Source organism: Thunnus maccoyii, chromosome 1 (genome assembly GCF_910596095.1).
Source record: "Thunnus maccoyii chromosome 1, fThuMac1.1, whole genome shotgun sequence".
Taxonomy (NCBI): domain Eukaryota; kingdom Metazoa; phylum Chordata; class Actinopteri; order Scombriformes; family Scombridae; genus Thunnus; species Thunnus maccoyii.
Genome location: NC_056533.1, coordinates 20,365,481 through 20,378,581, shown reverse-complemented (window position 1 = coordinate 20,378,581; position 13,101 = coordinate 20,365,481). Strand labels below are relative to the sequence as shown.

The window sequence follows — 13,101 nt, the reverse complement described above, 5'->3', positions numbered from 1 at the left end:
ACAGGTGCAACTAATGACAATGAAAGCTCTCTTAACAGTTAACTAGTTACACCTGTGGTTGACAAATCTAAATATCTGCTGTGTATAAAGTTCTATTCAACTTCAATTTTACTCCTCATTTTCAAGCTACAGTAGTTTGGAAAACAGTGATATGGTCACTGAATTAGATGAATTTATTGTTTATCAAGAATTAGCAGCTAGCATGCTATTTCCTAACTGGAATGCAGTCAGTTAAAAGGCTTTTAGTAATGTTAACTTATTGGCATGGCAGCAACTGAAGGAACATAATTCAGTATGTGTCAGTCTTACAACTCATGAAGTACAGGATTTCCAATGCTGTTAAAGTCATTGTTTTTGACAGAGACTAGCTGGGGTGTTTAAACTGTTTATATACACTATGCACCCATCTTGTACCTTTTTATGAATAAATGACTATTTCTACCACATCTGCTGTTTCCTTTAAGGGTGTGACCCCACTAAAGATCTTCAGTCTTTCATTGATTAACATTTTAATATGATACATGCAATATATTGATAGTTAACTTGTCTAAGTCCACCAAGTCTATGATCACTGTTTATGAATGTGTTGTCAAAAAATCCCAATGCATCATGCCAGGTTGTTATGAAATCTATTTTCAAGTCATTCCAAGTTACTGTTATGGTCATTGACTAGTTTTTTTTCTCAGATCACCATCACTATTTTGCTGTATTTTATCAGAACAGGATTTTGATTCTGCTGTAAAGGTCTACCAAAACCTCAACATTTTAGAAATGCAGACTTCTATCAAACATTGTGAGGTTTATGCCATGATCCCCCAGGGCTGTGGTGGGCAGATCGGACAGATGGTAACTGCATCTCATGACACAAATTTTTTGTTATAGATACAGTTAAATTATGGCAAGCGCTGAGGAAGAAACAGAGACATTGACCAGTTGCATTATATGCAATATGTGACAAGCCTCTTGAAATAAGAGCAACCCATTTGTGAAAAATCCAACTTTGGATGGTCTCAAAACAATTTTAAATGTTCAACTAAAAAATGATGTCTTCTGAAACCTTTCTCCCCACAAAGAAGACATACTTGCTGGCAGGCTGAAAGTGTCATACCATAAAGCATGCAGAAAAATATATACAGTAAACATTAAAACAGTGCAGCTGCTGTTTCTGGGTCTTACAGTTTTTGCTGCACAAACAATTTTAGCGGAGAAAAATAATAATTAGAATAATAAGAAGAAGAATGATAAAAACAATAGGACTCCACCTGCTTTGCTGCTTGGACCCCTAAAAAAAGACCATAACCAAGAACTTTTTTTGGTGGATATGTGGTGAAACACTTCATTGATGTATTCAATGACTTTTGCAGTAAAAAGAAAAATTATGACCATCTATTTCATGATGGGAACATGTCAAAGTTATGAAAAACAAGGTCATGTCAAGGTCAACTAAGGGCCTTTTGGGGAGTTTGTTCCTGCACTATTCTGCAACCTGACTGACTGAAAACAAGCTGGACAGAGTAGCATGAAGAAAGATTTGCATTAAAGATTTCCACTTGTATTTATGATAAAGTTTTTCTCCTTTATTGTATCCTGATGTGATTGCAGTAACTTATAAGTTTGTTTTTGTACGTTGTTACCTGTAATAAATGTAATACTATGCATTTGTACACACAGATTTGAGGGAGAATAGCGTTGTTTTGGAGCGTGGTTTCCATAGTAACGCGGCCGTCGAGGCTTTCGTCATACGGAAGTGGGCGTGGTTTCATCTAAACGGGGAAAGACGATAGATGCGATCGAGACTATCGGGACACATCATTCACAGGAGTTTACGCTATGTTTTGATATCCTCAATAACCTTGCGCCTTTATTGCACTTTCTACCAAGAAGCATATTCCTACTTACTTGGTGTTTTTCAGTTTCGGCGCAATGGTTCGGACTTGTGCTTTTGACGGCTGTAAAAGCACCACCGGACTTCATTCTTTCCCTTCAGACCGTCATATGGCTCGGCGGTGGTTGCAGATGGCAGGACGGTCCCTCGACAGCAACACCGCTGCTATGTACATCTGCAATCTGCATTTTTCACGAGAGTGCTATTCCAACTACATGGAGGTCGAGTTGGGATTTGTGTCAACCTGCCACCTTCGCCTCACTCCTTCTGCAGTTCCCAACCCTGCAAACTTTCTACCCTTTCCTACCCCGGTGAGTGTGCGACCTGGACTTAAGTTGAACGCTGTAACGCTAACGTTATTGTCCTGCCAACTATCCAAAAATTGTGTGCCGAAAAACGCACATTCTGTGATAATTTACAGCGGTCCCTGCCGACGACAGTAAGTAATTTGATCATTATTCTGTTCATCCTATAATATTAACGTTGTCATTATTTTACCCTCCAGTTAACGTTATGCAAGCGAACACTGATTTGACGTTAGCTATTATAAAATTATTATAACGTTACCACATGCAAAATGCCGTTACTGAGCCCATTTCATAAATAATAGTCTCTATAAACAGATATCTATCTTATAACGACATACTCTCGTTTCCAGAGCCGCGTTTTTAGGGAGGTTGCATGTCAGACTGAGAGCGACCCTGCAGTGAAAGAAACTGCGTGTCAGACGTGCCCGGTGGGTCTGCATCCTGCCACTGTACAAGCCAAAGTGAAACCTTCCAAGAGAAGCCAGGGTGAGTGTCTACCTGCTGTTTCTATTACATTTATTGGTGGGATTTTCTCTGTTGCAAATTAATAAGTGGTATATGTGTCACTGTGCTGTACTTTTATATTAATTTCCCTGATACTGCTGAACATTTGTGTGAATAAAGGGTTGTTATAGCTCTAGTTACATGAACACTCTCTATTGCAATAGGCCAGGTGTCAGTAACAACTAAAGGAGGAGTAAAGGTACATGTGTATCTACAGGAGAGGCTTGGGCATGTATCTGGCAAAATGTGACAGATAATGTGAGGTTATTATGAAACATCCTGTTCATTTGTTCTTCCTACAGCTGATTTGTTCAAGACTGGCCCTTGCATTTCCCCAAAGAGCTGCAGATATGTGCCATAGATGGTTTGCAGCACATGTTGATTAAGAGCCACTGCCTTAAAGCCCCTCCAATTTAATCGCATGTGTCTAACCTTTGTCAACACAGGAGGAATTATTTTGTCATTATCTGGTGAGAACAATAGACAGAACACTCAGGATGCTGGTATTGTCCTTCTCATTGTAGGTACAAATGATTCAGCAACTTAGAATATATATATGGATGAGGTTGTGAATGAACATTACTGTTGTAGTTGGGGAGGTAAGTAAACTAGCTACCTACTGAAAAGAGATGGTAACCCTAAAATAAAAACGATCATTATCAGACTGGGGAAATTATGTTTATAGACAAACTCTGTAAAAAAAAATTTTTTTTAAAAGTGACTATTGCCAGCAACAGTGTCCCTACATTAACGGTTATGGTAACAGGAAATCTTGCCACATTTTATGTGAGAAGGGTCTATCTGCAGTCTTGCAGACCTACATGACACACCCACTTTACTACATGACACACACTCCCTGACCCCTAACTTTAACCCTAACCATCTCACTGCTCATTCCTAAATCTAACCAAGTGGGTGTGCCATGTAGATGCTGCGAGTCCGCAGATAGACCTAATTGTTTTATGTGCAATCAGTTTTGATGGTAAATGTAGTCGGTTGAAGAAATAAATTCCTCAGTGCATGCTATATTGATTGAGAAAGCTGAGTTTTCCTGCTTGCGGAGGCATGCCGGCAGTGCCCACATATACCAGGATCATTGCAGGTGAGCTTCTGATGCCCAACCTCCCAATCCTTCCAAAACCTGCCCAGCTTGTGGAGTTGGGCGTTTCAAATGCAACTTTGTGTACAAAAAGTGAGAAAGGCATCTAAAATACTTAATTCTTCAATCAGAAAAATGAAAAAATACATAAATTGAATTGAACTAGTTTTGTTGACAACAAAAATGCCTTCTTGTTGTATGGTGCCTGGATGCGACAACTACAGAAAGAAGAGCGAGGAGGGAGCAAGCATAAGCTACCACCAATTACCAACAGATGTTGAACAGTGCAAAGAATGACTCCATGCGATAAAAACCCCCAAATATGACGAGAACACACCAATATCAGTGCTGGGAAATCTTCAGGTATGCTCTTTGCATTTTGCAGCAGATGACTACAACAGGGACATGCAGTCAGAGATGATACGAGGAGCCATAAAGAAATTGCTGATGACATCTGCTGTGCCCGCTCTCTTTGGAAGTGACAACGGCCATGGTGAGGGAGAGCCCCGGGAGAAGCGAAGCCGAATAGAGGTAAGCTGTCAGTGTCTGCTCTATTTAGTACTAAGATGGTTTACAAGTACAGCTGCTAATCATTGTTTTTTTTACTCTGCTATCGTAGACTGAAGAACAAACTGTCAGCAGTTAATTATGTTTTTAGTTACACCTGTGGTTGACAAGTCAAATGTCTGCAATGTGTAAAAGTTCTATTCAACTTCAATTTAAGTCCACATTTTCCCTCCTGGTCTCATGACCTGAAATGGCTCTGTGCCCCCTCAGTCCAGGAATCACTGATTTTTTTCCCCCATCACATCAATAGTAAGACCTGTAACGCTGTCATAAAAAAACAATAGTAATGCCAATTATTTTCCAGCCCTCACACCCGTAATTACTCAACTATCACAAACAGGCTTGAAGACCCTGTAGTTACAGTAGCTTGAACTCTTCACGGGTAAAATTAATTAAAGAATACCGACATTTTAAGGGTCACAATAATGTCAACACTTTCCTCAGACTTGTAACTCCAGTGTAAAAGCATTGCAGCGAACACACTGAAAACCAACAAAGACTTTGACTTACATAACTACAGTTTTAGACCTCAATCAAGTGTGACCCAGTATTTTCCAGCTACTAACATACAAGTATGAATCGTATGACTCACATGTTGGAAATTACATAGACTGCAAAGATCATGTTAGTTTTGGGGATCTTAAAGCTGTGGTGCAGGACTTTTAGATACAAATGAACATCTGTCACATTCAAGCCCTTAGCAAATGAGTTCACACCATGCTGATTAAGCATATCACCGCCAGGTAAATCTCACTGTATTTTGCAGTATATCACCCCTTGAGCCTATGTCACTGAGCCTGCCCAGCAGTATATATACTATCACAGACTGTACAACTTCCTCTTGTACCTGGAATTTAGCTCCTGAACGGGTGTCAGCGAGGCGTGATTGTACAAACTCTCACTCTCATTCTTAAAACCAGGGTTGTGGCACAACCCAAACATTTATCTTTATTTCAAACTCCCAACCCTTGCTGACACAAAAGGTCAGGACTGCTGGAGATACCTGCAGGCCTGAAAGCAGTGCGTCATTGCTCATAAACACCAGACCTCAGCAGCATTCAAAACTGAATGAGCTACTGAAGACTCTGTCATATCAAGGATATAAACCTCACAAAGGTGTGTGGGGTGGTCCAGGAGGGGGCTGTTAAAAATTTAGAGGGGGCTTTTTTTCATAAAATAAAATGAATTGATTTAACTGTGCAATAGCATGAGAAAGGCTAAATAACAACAACACGAGGCTACTGTTTCAAAATCAAACACTGTATCTAGTTCTCTTTATACATCCATGTTTCAGACTCGAGGTTACCCTCATGATAGCTACGACCCCCCTCCCCCTCCAGACCTCCTCTGGACCTACCCATGGATGTCAGGGACCTCCCCCAACCCCCCGCCGGTGTTCCGTATTTCTATTTCAGGAAGTTGGGAACACTAAGCTCAATCGCGAGTCTCTACACTCACTACAGCCCACAGTTTGCTAGCTAGCTATGCCCGCGGCCCGCAAATGCATCCTCCCTGGATGCCAGAAGAAGAACTCGGTCTCCTTATTTAAATTTCCGAAGAATGACGAGTTGAAGAAGAGATGGATTGATTTTGTGAAGAGCCGCATTGATGGAGAGCTGAGGATGACCAGCAACACCCGCCTCTGCAGTGACCATTTCACACCGGGTTGTTTTACAAACTTTCACAAGAGACAGATGGGATTCACGGATAATCCGCTGTTACTGGTGAACGGAGCCGAACCGACTATCTTCCTCCCCGGCGTCCATCCTCCCGTCCCGCCGACATCTGGTACCATCGTCGGCGGTACGAGCCCATTAGTGAGTGTAAGTTGCCTTGTGTGCTTCTGTTATAGTTATAGTAGGTAGTCCACAGAAACTACTTATCATTGCTTTACACGGACTTTAGCTAATAATGGTGCATCGTACCGGCGTTCAAGGACCACAAGAGAAAACGTCGCAGTGGAGTGAGTTATTATCGGTTTCCAATGAAAAGATGCGGAGCGATGCAAACTGACAAAGAGTCGCCCCCCAAAACTAAACGCGTAATGTTACAGGTGAGACAGTCGACCTGGTGTAGAGAGTTTGATATTGGATATTAAGACATTAGGCCGCGTTAATCCTCAATAACTTTTGAATGAGATCACCAATCCCCACTAGATCTGCTGTGCATTACAGAATAAAGCTTGACCGATGCTGTACAGGTTTTTTTTTTACCTCACGACCCGTCGTTGATGTGTACTGCTTTGGAAACCTTGCGGAGTCGACAGTATACAAGGAAAATGAGGGGCTGAAGTTAGGGACCGTCTCTAAAGTGCATGCAGTGTGGTCAACAGTCCTATGATGCTATGTGCTGTGATGCGCCCTAAATAATGACTGAAAATCCTCAAATAAAGAATTGTTGTGTAGAAAGTCACACAACTGATTGGCGACTACTTTCTCAAGGATCTTAGCGAGAAAGGCAAGGTTAGATATAGGTCTATAGTTGGCTAAAATGCCTGAATCAATCAACAAGGTCGAGGTTGTGGCTAAAACAGTGAGTTGTTTATTTACACTCCAATTGAGAAGCCAATTGAGTCTAATAATGAGATAAACACAGTGCTAAGGCAATTTGACAACATTTACTGCTGATCTGAGGGTCAATCAAATATAAATGATTATAAAACGTTTTAAGTCTTGCAAGTTTAGCATGCCATGGACATATATCATCTTTGTTTTGGTTAGGAAACAGTGGCATGACTTCAGACATGTCTAAAATCTTTTTTATTGCGCAGCAATATGGATGACTGTAGGGATTCGTGAGTACTTGTGATTCAAGAAAATGTTGTTACATGACCTGGGTTATCCAGAGCTCACTGGGTACTGGTTTTAGTGGAAAAGCAAACACTTAACTCTGTGACTTGGATACATGAACCGAGGCTGGGAAAAGTATTTTGTTTACTTGACGCACTGAACTGTTGATTCAAGTTGGCATAAGAAACATGTGCCCATTCATGTTCCAAACGAAAACTGAGTGGAAACTGTTAGGTGGAAAATGGTATCATAATTAACTTCCACTGCTTATATCATTTCTAATTTTTTTTTTATTAGGTGAACACTCCCAGTACAGCTGCAGAGGCATCCACCTCAGTGTTTTCAGGTTCCAGTGTGGACACAGAGTCAAACAGGACCTCTGTGTTAACTTCAGTAAGTATGACGCAGTAAAGCTATATTCCTAATATTTCATGTTTTGATATCATGGGTTAGCATGTGATTAATCTGTGTTATGAGAACATTGCACCACTGGCCTTACAATATCTGTTTTTATTCAAGGGTCCAAGTACATCTTCACAAGCTTCTTTCTCGGGTGTTCAAGATACTGATGTGGATACAGAGTCACCTTTGCCCTCCGTACCAGTTCTTGTAAGTATAACATGTGATATTGATATTTTTTGTCTGTGTAAATAAGATAAACATGAAGTCAACACTAAGTATGTTGCATGCACAGCTACTTCTAACCCATTTTATATCTGTCTCTCCTATCCCAGATTGCCTCAGGAGCTCCGAGCACCTCATCCCCATCCCCTCCTCCAGCTGAACTCAGGGAAGGTTCGTGCAGTGCGGCAGCATCTAAGGATTGTCTGAATGAGAGCTCCCACCAAGAGACTGAATTAAGCTCTACAACAGCATCTAAATCAGATGAGAACACAGAGAAAGACTTGAGTGGGTCAAGGACTATTGTGAACAACAGCTGTTTGATGGAGTTGTTCAAAAAGTGTCAGACTTGTGGAAAGCCAATAACCAAAAAAAACATGTCTCACTGTGGTGCACAGACAAAGGTGGCATGGAGCTGCCTTGGTGGACACAGGGGCACATGGATGTCATCTCCTCTCCTTTGGGATGCGTTTCCTGAAATCCATCTTCTTACAGCTCTTTCCATTCCTTTTTCTGGAGGCAGCTTTACACAGTTTAAGACATGGGCCAAACATCTGCACCTGAATTTCATGGGGCACAAAACCTTTTTTGAAATTCAGAAAGCATACCTCAACCCAGAAACGAACAGGACTGAATGGGACAAAATCTTGGAGGTCAGTCAACAGCTGGAAGGCACTCTGCCTCATCAGATTTCAGGTGATGGTTGCTGTGATTTTCCTGGATTCACAAAGGTGTCAGACTTCAACTTTTTGTCCCATTTTGTTTTCAGGGACCAGATACATAAACTGTGTAGGTTTAAATAAAACTGTGCACACACAGAGGCAGATTTCTTTTGTGTGGATTTATAAAGCAGTTTGTATTCATGGTCCTGCTTACAAATGGCCTTTATGCCAGTGAAGACACTCAATAATGTTCAACTCATCACACATTTACCTGTAAATTATCATCGGCAAAAATACTGTATCTTAATCACTGTGTCTGTTTAATATCAGAAAGGTACTTGGTAATGATTAAGTTCATAGCATACATATGGACATGACGATAAAGTATAAAAAAAAAAGAACATGCACTCAGAGAAATGAGGGAAAATGAGATTTATACAATTTAGAAACAACAGCCATTAAAAAAGTGAACCACAGTTATGGTGAAGCACTTCCAAATATAAAGATTGATGCAGCAGCAGCTGAGATTTTTTGACTTTAAGGCCCTAGTACAGCTCAAGCTCCTAAAACACTGGATCCTACACTTCCAACCAGAATTCAACTCAATAGCATCCTTTTAGACCCATCTTGCCTGGTAAATGCAAACAAACATATTTCAAACTCCTTACAGCACTTCTTTTGGCATATGTAACTGCTTTGACACAATCACCCAACTGTTGAACATTGTCAGATTATCGTAGCCTGTATTTTTTATTACACTATTTTGTAATGAACATGGCTATTCAGCTTAGCCAATATGTGATTTTACCATTTTGCAGTGTTTTTCCTTATTTTTTATGTCAGCTTTTTCTTCTCAAACTGTATTTGTCTCTTTACTACAGTAAACACCTGAAATTGGTTACTGATTTAGCCAATAAGACCACAGTATGAAAACTGCCATTATTAATCAGTCCGAGTCATGAATCAAAAGCTCAGTATATAACTTTTAACTGTTTTCTTGTTTTTACTTAGAAGATCCACTGAAGGAAATTAAGGCCAAGTCGAAGAGGAGAGGGAGTGGAACGCTATCGTCATTGTCAAGGTGAGGGAACATGCCAAATTAATTTATTTTTATATTTTTATACTGTGAAGTATATTTACAGCAATTTTTATAATAAAAACTGTCTGGAACATGTATCCTCCATGAGTGAAATAAATATAATAAAGTTGGGGGGGAAAACGTGATATTCCTGCGCTGGTGCACCAGTAGTCATGTGTTCACATCAGTCAGCAATGATTGGTTTGCCAGAGCTACAGGGGGGAGTGTTGCTGCCTGATCTGAGTCGTGCACGCGCCACAGACCCACAGCAGTCGAGCAACAGCTTCTGCTGGGGTATGGCAACACCACTTGGACAAACCACATGCAGAACTTCAGTACATCATGCTACTAGAACTGTAGTGGTAATAATAATGGTAATTTGTTGAGTTTTGTCAACTGAGTTTTGATTATGATGACATTTGCTACCAAATATTTCAGATGGCAGTGCGTGGTTGCCCATCATTGTACACCCTTTGCACTCTTACACACCTTTGCACTACTTGTACCCTTCTTTACAGTCTACAAAAACCGATATATTGATATAAAAAATATAAATACATAAAAAAAATGAACATCTCAGGTAGAGAACTACTGACATGCAGTGAGACTTTTGGCATCAGTATTGTTTTAGATAACAACAACATCAATTTCAGGATGGATGGATACAAAATAGCATTTGATTCCATACAATACAGAGGCCCAGATACTATTGTATTGCATTGAATGCTGTTTATTAATGGCTTTTGCATTTGATGGCATTGTATTTTATAGGTGTTTGTGTTGTGCTCACCACCTGCGTGCCACACAAACAATTACACACCTGTTACTGCAAAACGCTCTAATAACTTTTGAAATGTTATAAAATGAGTTGTAATATGTTTATTTGTTGGTAAACAAGGATTTTAATCATGTCTTCAGAGATAAACAGTGTCAGCAGGATGATGATGATGAACATCAGTTTGATTCTACACCTATGACATCAGAGGTGGACTGTCTCCAGGACAGGTTAGTATTGATCTTTTTGCACATTTTGTGCATGTCTGTCAGTAATGTATCAATGTTCCAAAGACACTCTAACTATATTTAATTCAATTAAATTTGCAGCTTTGAGGAGATGGAGGTCACTCTTGATAACGACGAATTCAACAGTGTGAAGAACAGAGAGTAAGTTCATACTACTACTGCTGTACAGGACAGATTATATCACAACTTTTGCTTTTTTTGCTGATTTGATTCTAGTATAAGATTGTTTTTATCTAATAGATCTGACTTGCATAGGGATGTGGACAATGTCGCAGCAACAGCTGAGCTGAGTGCTCCAAGAGCAGATGACAGCTGTGATGAAGACGTCTACGTACCTGTAATTCCTCAAAGGTATGTATTCGGTTTCAGTAAAGTGGATCTTAAAAAAATGAAATTTAAATGTGTACTTTCTTTGAATATTGTGACTAGAACAAACTGTTGCTTTTGCTACCAGACGACTACTTCTAGATGTTTATTGGCCTGAATTCATATATATTTAGTTTTTAATCCACCATTTTGGCACACTGAATTTATTTCTGCGTCCTGTATTTCCTCCTGTCTTTAATTAATTTTTGTTCAAATCTCATCATAGAGAGGAAAAGTGGGGCAGCATAAAAGTCAAAACTTTACATATATACCTAGATAATAGAGAGAAGTGGATACATTTCTAAGTTGCACTGTTTAAATTCGACATTTATCCACCTCTACTTGTCTACACTTATACATGGTTAGGAGAATGTTTATGAAAAAATGTTAAAGAATACAAAGATGTGAGAGTAAAAATGTGTATTTGGTTTTTGTTTATTATTTAAACTAGGTGTGTCAGAGGCTGTTGTTTTCTGTTACAGGTCTAAAATGTCTGAACTTTTACTGGAATGTGAAGAGGAGGAGCTCGAGCCATGGCAGAAACAGACTTCACAAGTTCATGTGAAAGTTGAAGATGATGTTGGAGAGTTGAGTAAGTCACAGCATATTAGAGAACATGTCGGTGTAGATGGTGTCAGTTACCTTACAACCTGTTGAAGTGCCTTATTTGGTCTTTTTGTATTTTCTTACAGGCATTGACCAAATAGATTGTAAGCCGGACCCTGCATCTCTTCAGACAAATGCAACACCACCTAAGCTGAAAGAAGAATCTCCACAGCCTCTTGTCTTCAATAGCCAAGTAATAACATTATTTATGGCATTAGCTTTTAAGAAAGACTTGAATAACAGATGAAAACTGTCATAATTAGCTTGTTATGTAATATAAAGTGGACACTAGTACTGTATGTTGAATTATGGACTCTGTTTCTCTATTCCCAGGGCTTCATTGTGGCCTCTCCCCAATTAACAAGTAACACTGAGTTCATCGGCTCTCCTGGAAATTCATTACCATTAGTAACAGGTAAAATCATTGTTTGTTATGGTTATTGTTATCAATTTTTAATTATTGTTATCAATTTTATTTTAAGAGCTTGTGTGTTGACTTTCAGCTGGCCAGCAGCAACTTTTCCATAAAGTTTCTCCAGCCGCAGTGACACCCGAGGCCTATGATGTCGTCCACACTTCTGAAGTGCAGAAATTCAGTAACAACCTGTTGTCCTTATCAAGCATCCAGAGCCCTGCAGTATATGCAACACCGTCTGACCAAACCACCTCACAAACCCTCTCTGTACCTTTTCCTCTCTCTTGCTTTACTATCCTTGAACTTACATCAGCACAACAAACACACAACAAACTTTAGTGTACCAAGAGAAATAATTGTGTAACATCCAGTGAACAAATGAATTACATGCATTATTTGCACATTTAAGTGACTGTGCAGGTCACTGTAAGTCTGTTGGTTCTTCCAGCATGGATACAGTATGGGAGCCCTGCACATAGCACCTGATACCTCTTTTACTAAGTTCAATTAAAAAACTCAATTTATTTTTAAGATTTGGCACTAGCCTGTCGATTACACTTTATTTAAAATGTACAGGTTTATTGTAATATTCAATAAAATAAATTCTTAAAACCCATTCTCAAGTTCTTAATTTCTGTTATTCAAATGCATGATACTGGTTTAAGGTTTCTCTATGATTCATTAAGCTTTAATGGGATCGAGCACTGTTGAGTCTGATTTTTTTTTAAAGTTGCAAAGCACTGTGAAGCAGCAAAGAAATGTTTAGTTAGCTACTTGGTGAAAACAATGGTTGTTTGATAAAAGTTGGTCTACATCAGTGGTTCCCAAACTGTCCCTGCAAGCCCCAACCCCAAGTAAAACTGGTAATAAAGGGGGAACCAAGTTGAATAAAAGAAAAGCATGTTTTCCATCCTCATAACCTGCATTTTGGTGAACTGTATAGTGTCACAGCACTCTTCTTTCTTTGTGGTTCTTGAATCAAATTGATTGACCTTTTTAAGAGCAGACATTGAAACATTTTTGTAGGAAAAGCACAAGTATTGACATTAATGTTTGCTCTGTTAACAGGTGATTATACTTTTAGTTACACCCGCGATTGACTAGTCAAAATATCTGCTGTGTAAATAAACTTTCCCTCAATGTGCTCATGCAGGCAAATTACAAATGCTGAAATGAGG

General features: G+C 39.5%; 1 protein-coding gene across 5 annotated transcripts; it reads left to right on the top strand.

Moving 5' to 3' along the window:
- Positions 1 to 1,764: 1,764 nt before the first annotated feature.
- On the top strand, positions 1,765 to 12,539 carry LOC121906935. 5 transcript variants are annotated; one of them, XM_042426299.1, is made up of 14 exons: positions 1,765 to 2,196; positions 2,544 to 2,679; positions 4,185 to 4,327; positions 7,450 to 7,545; positions 7,672 to 7,761; positions 7,887 to 8,469; positions 9,447 to 9,516; positions 10,432 to 10,518; positions 10,618 to 10,677; positions 10,777 to 10,887; positions 11,385 to 11,494; positions 11,595 to 11,701; positions 11,842 to 11,923; positions 12,012 to 12,539. In XM_042426299.1, exons 1-14 carry the CDS (start codon positions 1,924 to 1,926, stop codon positions 12,260 to 12,262), a joined length of 2,199 nt encoding a protein of 732 aa, XP_042282233.1. In that variant the 5' UTR covers positions 1,765 to 1,923; the 3' UTR covers positions 12,263 to 12,539. The 5 variants fall into 5 exon arrangements, with proteins under 5 accessions (XP_042282233.1, XP_042282317.1, XP_042282401.1 ...); XM_042426383.1 differs by having other exon boundaries at positions 4,182 to 4,327; positions 9,450 to 9,516; XM_042426467.1 differs by having other exon boundaries at positions 4,182 to 4,327; positions 10,792 to 10,887.
- The last annotated feature ends 562 nt before the right edge of the window (positions 12,540 to 13,101 follow it).